The sequence below is a fragment of the Pararge aegeria genome, chromosome 7 (assembly GCF_905163445.1).
Source record: "Pararge aegeria chromosome 7, ilParAegt1.1, whole genome shotgun sequence".
NCBI classification, from domain to species: domain Eukaryota; kingdom Metazoa; phylum Arthropoda; class Insecta; order Lepidoptera; family Nymphalidae; genus Pararge; species Pararge aegeria.
The window spans coordinates 2,249,352-2,255,794 of NC_053186.1; the positions used below are offsets into that span (position 1 = coordinate 2,249,352).

General features: G+C 37.9%; 1 protein-coding gene across 1 annotated transcript; it reads right to left on the reverse strand.

Annotated features, from left to right (window-relative positions):
* Positions 1 to 1,831: 1,831 nt before the first annotated feature.
* Positions 1,832 to 5,735, reverse strand: LOC120625449. The gene is made up of 4 exons (XM_039892521.1): positions 4,792 to 5,735; positions 3,877 to 4,039; positions 3,078 to 3,431; positions 1,832 to 2,214 (listed from the first exon to the last, which is right to left on the reverse strand). Exons 1-4 carry the CDS (start codon positions 5,690 to 5,692, stop codon positions 1,866 to 1,868), a joined length of 1,767 nt encoding a protein of 588 aa, XP_039748455.1. The 5' UTR covers positions 5,693 to 5,735; the 3' UTR covers positions 1,832 to 1,865.
* Between the last annotated feature and the right edge of the window lie 708 nt (positions 5,736 to 6,443).

Here is a 6,443-nt window from a genome sequence, read left to right on the forward strand (position 1 = left end):
TAGTCAAAAAAAAATATTTTCACATAAATTAACATTATGTACTTTAAAAGTACAATAAGCAATATATTGCACATATTTTGGAATAGATTATATCGTTATAAATTTATAAGAAGCGTGGAGTGTTTGCGGCCGCCTGTACATTTTCATATAATCTATATTTATTATTATATTTTCACCCGGAAAAAAATATAAGATTGTTTTTTCTTTGTATCTATGCTGATTCGGTTGTACACTGAACTTAACACCTTCAGACTAGCTCACAACAATCGGAATCTGATTCCATAGTGCCTGTGATTCAAAAGTAAGTACAGTATTAAGAAAAATAACCGTCATAGACAATATGTGATGTCTATGCGAAATTTTATAAATTCGATATTTTATTTCAATCAAGCTTACCAAAAGAGAAACGAGCGAGCGGAAGATTGGTTTCCATAGCCAGGCGATGTTTTCTGGTACCGAGAGTCCCAAAGTAATAGCACATGTATTAGGGCGCAAACACAAAAACTGCAATGTGACGTCGTATTGTAGGGGCTACACATAGCAAGATTGTGGAAGTTATATTTCGCTCTGGGACAATTTTCAATGCTTCATATTGATGTGAAACATCTATAGGCGTAGGGTAAACCTGATTTTTGTCGTGGCGACACATGCCGTGGCAATATGATTGAATTTTTGTATTTCGTATGAAACAATAAAAATGAATATTAATTTTGTAATAAAACAGTCATTATTAACCAACTTACAAAAAGGAGTAGTTATTTTATTTGGTTGTAATTTTTATTTTATTTGTGGAACAAAATGCTTTATCTTTTCATTATGCAATATCTGCAATAACTTACAGAAAACAATTTCGATGTTTCGCATCAGTGGTAATAAATTTATAAACCCAAAATCTATTATATGCGCCCTAACTTAAGCGTACGTACGTATGAAAATAAAGCAATAAGTTTTTAGTGTTACTTCAAAAATGTTAAAGGCAATTTTTTATACAACACTAAGTTCAGTATTGGAGATTTATTTTGGATGGGTCGATAAAGCCCGAGGGGAATCCATGCATCGAATGTATTATCGACCAATAAAATTGCCCCTTAATTACATTATTCTCATTGCGTATTTCGATGAAAATTGTGTACCGTACATTTGTTATAACTGTTCTGTTATGTAATATAGGGAACTACGTATGTAAGGGGAGGGTTATTAAGAATGAAATTCAGTAGTAGTGCCGACTTAGTTATGTCAGTAAGTTTGTCACTTTTCGTGTACAACCGAATACAGTGTACATTGATTTCATAAATGGTTAATATTATTGGTATTTGTTTTAATGATTTGCCATGCAGATGCATTTAATGTTAATGAAATTATAATCATTATTTTAAAGTTGGTTGTTTTTTTCTCTCTACCTATACCTACTGGTTAGTGTGCACAGGGTGTTCGATTTTAGGTAAGTATTATATTTATACCGGAAGAAATATATTTCGAATATTATAAATGAGAAAGTGTATGTTTATTCGCTTGTTTATTTATGATTCACGATGATGTTCAGCTACCTAACCTACTTTTCAATACTCAGATTTTAGGTTAAGAACTAACAAGCTAATCACAACTATTTATTACTTGGTACATATTCAAAATTAACTTTTCATTAGTTTCACCGATCAATCTCCTTCGGTTGTTGCTCCTGTCAGTTGGCACAGACAAAAGCCATAAACAAGAATTGAATTAAATATTCAGATTGTATTGAACAAAAATCTGTTAAAATTACAACAAGGTATAATTTACCACAGAAATATAATTAAACAAAACTTCACTAAACAGCACTAAATGGACACTAGCACAAAACAACACTAGTTTTCGGAAGTGACAGTTCACACACGTATAATCTTAGTACCGGGTTCCCATTTATAAAGAAAACCGCTGCGTACTTTCTGAACGAAACTCGGTTTTTTCACAGACTCCTCAGAGGTGTAGTAAACAATATTGGTAGACGGTTCATAGCTCAAGGTCTCATGGGATTTTCTCCTAGACACCTTCGTTAGATTCGACATGTTCGATACATCCGTTGTTGCTATGGATCTGGTTAAGCTTTGGGTCGGGGGTTGCACGTTGAGCGAGCTATCATGGTTGGAGCGGTTGAGGATACCAGCGCAGCTTTTGTATTTTGTGAACTTGTTGTGATTACGATGGTGTTGGTCGAGGTGCAAGTTCAACTGACCCCTGGAAAGTTCGTTTATTTGTTTACTTGAACGCGGTTGTCAGGAACTATTGTTCCGATTTGAAACATTCTTTCAGTGTTGGATAGCCCATTTATCGAGGAAGACTATATGCCATCACGCAAAGACCAATAGGAGCACAGCACCAATGAAGAATGTTTTAAAATCGGGGTTTTCCTTTTTAGAGCTTTCGCTGCGGGCGCTGCGTAAACGCTTAAAGTTTCGATAAATCTTGTATGACAAAGTTGTTTCCTTTTAAAAGTTCTAAAATCCGAGACAGCATACCTATGCCTATCTTTTAAGGTCTCGGACGATGTCGTGAGAGACCGCTAGTTATAACATAATCAGCTATGTCTGTCTATTGAGTGGATAGTTAAAGTGAAGGGCAGGAAGAGGTTTATATAATCCGCTCCGTCGTTGTCGTTTTATATCCTATGTCCACCTTGTGTGGGGTCTACCGTTACTGCGTTTGCCAACCACAAAACGCGGTGTTCCGGCACTGAGGAATTTCACTGAGAAGATTGACGACCTCCTTGATGCTGTGGTTTTATAACTAGGAAGTCTCGGGTTCGATACCCAGCAGGGTCAATTTGGTAATGTACACTTATACATCTTCAATGCTTTGGGTGTGGCTAAATATCGGCAGAGATGTAAGTATCTACCGCCAAGCGATTTAGTATTCCAGTATGGCGACGCGTAGAAACCGTGGAGATTTCAAACTTCATATATTTCAAGTACGCTTTACTCTATATGCACTATTAAATCGTCCAGACTGTCTGTATGTCTGTTTGTACAGTACCACCAGTATAAAAACCGGCAATGAACTCGGCAAGTATGTATATATTCCATTGATACGACAATACGTACCTATAATCGAAATTTTCTCCACACAATTGACATCTGACAGGTGGTACGCAAAGATAGTTTGAGGTCAGGTCAGAATTCACCGTCGATGTCACCTTACTACGCGTCTTTGGCAAACTACCCGCATTCCTATCTGAACTGGACTTCTCCGAACCAGACAACGATACGGTATTGGATCTCGGATTCCTGTGTAACAATTGCAAGTTCGTCGGGTTTTTGTTGAACTCTTCGATCATTTGTTCGGGATCGGAGATTCTGTCGAAAAACGAAACTATTTTCTGCAATTTATCTTCTGGGACATCTATTTTGGATATTTCTGGATCCGTTTGGGTGTCGCTCGCGATTTTTGTTGAGAATCTGCAACATTTTCCTCATTTACTTTATTGCGTGCAAAAGGTGACCTTAATAAGAACACTTCGTTTTGCTGAAGTAAAGGATACCTGTGAGAACAACGCGCCGTAGGATTTAGGTTGGGGAACAAGAGGATAATGTAGGAAGAATGGTTAAGGATGGATGGTGGATACGCTGTTCCCTATTAATTTATCACTGCACGTAACCTAGTGCATTTTCTAAAGCAAAAAAATATGTAAAGCTTGCTGAAAGAATCATCTATTTGGATTGATTATGATCTTTGCAAAATGCTCTAGGATGCGTGCAGTAAGGTTTTCAAAAGCGGACTGAACGCAACCTAGAGCATTTTTATAAAGCGTAATATATAAGTGTGCCAACTGCTTTTTTTTATTTTGAGGATAATTCTTAGTTAAGTGATTGATGTATTCTGCTTTGTAACGAGTATCTTCACCTCGCGGTGGATGGCGGCGCAACCAGCTTTGTGATGCCGATGTGCTCTTGCTCGTGGACGGCCTTGTCGTGCTCTCGGGTGAACCCCTCGTGGCAGTACACGCAGACGTACGTGCGGTCGGCAAAGTGGCAGAGGTTAAGGTGGTCGTTGTAGTTTATTATACCTAAAAGTTAATAACAATGATAGCTTGAACTTAAGGCTGTGTCCCAGTAGGCAAACGGTTAGCGGCCGACTGAGTGAGCCGCAAAGTGGCGAACTGAAATAATTCCAGTAAGCTGCAAACTCATATTAATTTTCGTGCGTCGCAAGCAAACTGTTATGAGTTAGCCGCTTATTAAGGTCGACGGACTGAATTTTCACTTTACTATTGTTGTACGAAGGGAGTGTTTGGTTAAGAAGGAGTAGCGAGTCCGTTTGCCAGTTTGCGGCAAACGGACTCGTAGTGAGCCCGGCGAACAATCATATCGCCGCCGCCGACTGCAACCGGTTTTGCTGTAGGTCGGCCACTAACTGAGACACTCGGCGCACGTAACGACGCAAACTGTGTAAAGTGAGCGCAAAACTAGCTAACTATGGACACTCCATTTTAAATATATGGAAGGGCGTACTAAACCGACACGCCGCAAACTCAGTTGGCTGCTAACAGTTTGCCTACTGGGGACACAGCCTAAGACTCTCACGAAGACACTATAGCTGTGCTGTGTTTATTCGTGTAATATTTTTTATGTTTAATATATCCATCTGCCTATGACAGGTTCAACATGATTATTGATTAGTGGAATCTGGAAGTTTAAGACAATAAATGTCCTGTTATTAATATAATTTTTTTCTTACATGCAATGCAATGAGATGATGCAATGAGATGGATGCAATGAGATCAAGAATGGATTTCATTGGAAAAAAATCATTACTTACCATATAGTAACATTTTACAGCCAACCATGGGACAATATCGAGGCGTGGTATCCATCAAGCAATTTCTCTGTATGGATTGCACGTACGATAAAATGACTGGACTTTTTTCGTCTCTCAACTCAATCTCCGAATGGGTTTTTTTCGTACGTCGAGAACTCCTGAGCCTAAGTCCTCGCCGACGCCGTTTCTCATACCTATTTGATACATTATTATCAATAGCGGCATATTGACGGTCGTGGGACAAAACATATGAGGAACTCTCGCGCCTTATACCTAAGATTCTTTGAATGAAGCACTGGAAACGTGTTGGTCTCCTCTTTACATTTTCATTTATTACCAAATACGGTACCGGATGAGGCTGGATAACAATTTCCTTCTCGCTATCAATAAGAAGGTTCTCTTTAGAATCCTGCGTGCTTTTATCGTCTTTTGTTATTGTGATTTTGGATTTAGTTTCAGATGGTATTTTATCCAGTTTTAAGTCTCTAATGACAGCGTTTGCCGCAGACGTTTCTGTATCGCCCACGTCGATATCGGTAGATGCACTGACCTCCGTTTCGGTATGTATCGATTTCTTTCGTCTATGTTTCGTTTCTTCAATATCCTTCGGAGTTTGCGGTTCATGCGAATACGTTTCAGGGAGTATACCAATGACACTAGCATCGTATATTTGAAAAAGTTTCTTCAGACATTTGTATTTGGCTTTTAGTACCTCGTGCTTCTTTTTGGATACCCATTTCACAGCCTCCTCATCATATTCGATTCTTTCAGGTATACTAGTGAGTGTGGGCGTGGGTTTATAATGCATTGGAGCACGTTTATTCACAAACATACAAACAATTTTAACAATCACGTATATTGCAACACTGACGAGTATCTCGTAATTTCGATGGAGTATCATAATAAGGTGGTTTGCTTATAAATTTCGGTTTTAAATGAATAAAACTTTTTAAACGAATATTGCATTTTATGGTGACATTGTTTGATTGTGTCCAAATTCAAATGATCAAATGACAGTGTGATTATTTATTGTTCTTCTCTTGTATCAAAGAGGATAATAAAATGTAGAGTTTGTTTCTATACTTAATCCTGTATATACTTGGAAAGAGTTTGCATCGGACGCTCCGGATAGACGTTACCTTTTTTTTTAAATAACTTAGTGATTGATTAACCCTTGGCTACACTCACATCTGTATGCAGAGTATGAGATTTTCTACCTATATTTACTTACTCGTTAACGTGAAAGTTAACTATGATTTATATCGTATCGAAAAATCGCCGTCTAGTGAAATTAGTGGGAAACCGTACTGTCACTAGGTGGCGCTCTTTCAGTACCATACCAATCTTAGATAACTTTCACGCGTTCGAATAAGTAACGTAGCTAGTAAATCTAAACACCCGGAACTCTTATGCTAGTGATGAATGATGATACAGGGGAATGAATGATAGAGGTGAATGAATGAATGAATGATCATAAGGAGAAGAACTAGTGCACTGCCGATTTAAGATATGAAACGATCATATGGAATGGAATAAACGGAAGCTGGCAAGATATTCCAGCTATTTGTATTGCGGAATGCGGAAATTTAAGATGTCACTCCTTTTTAAAAAAATAATAAGTAATGCTGTAGTAAAAAAAATACGTGTATTTA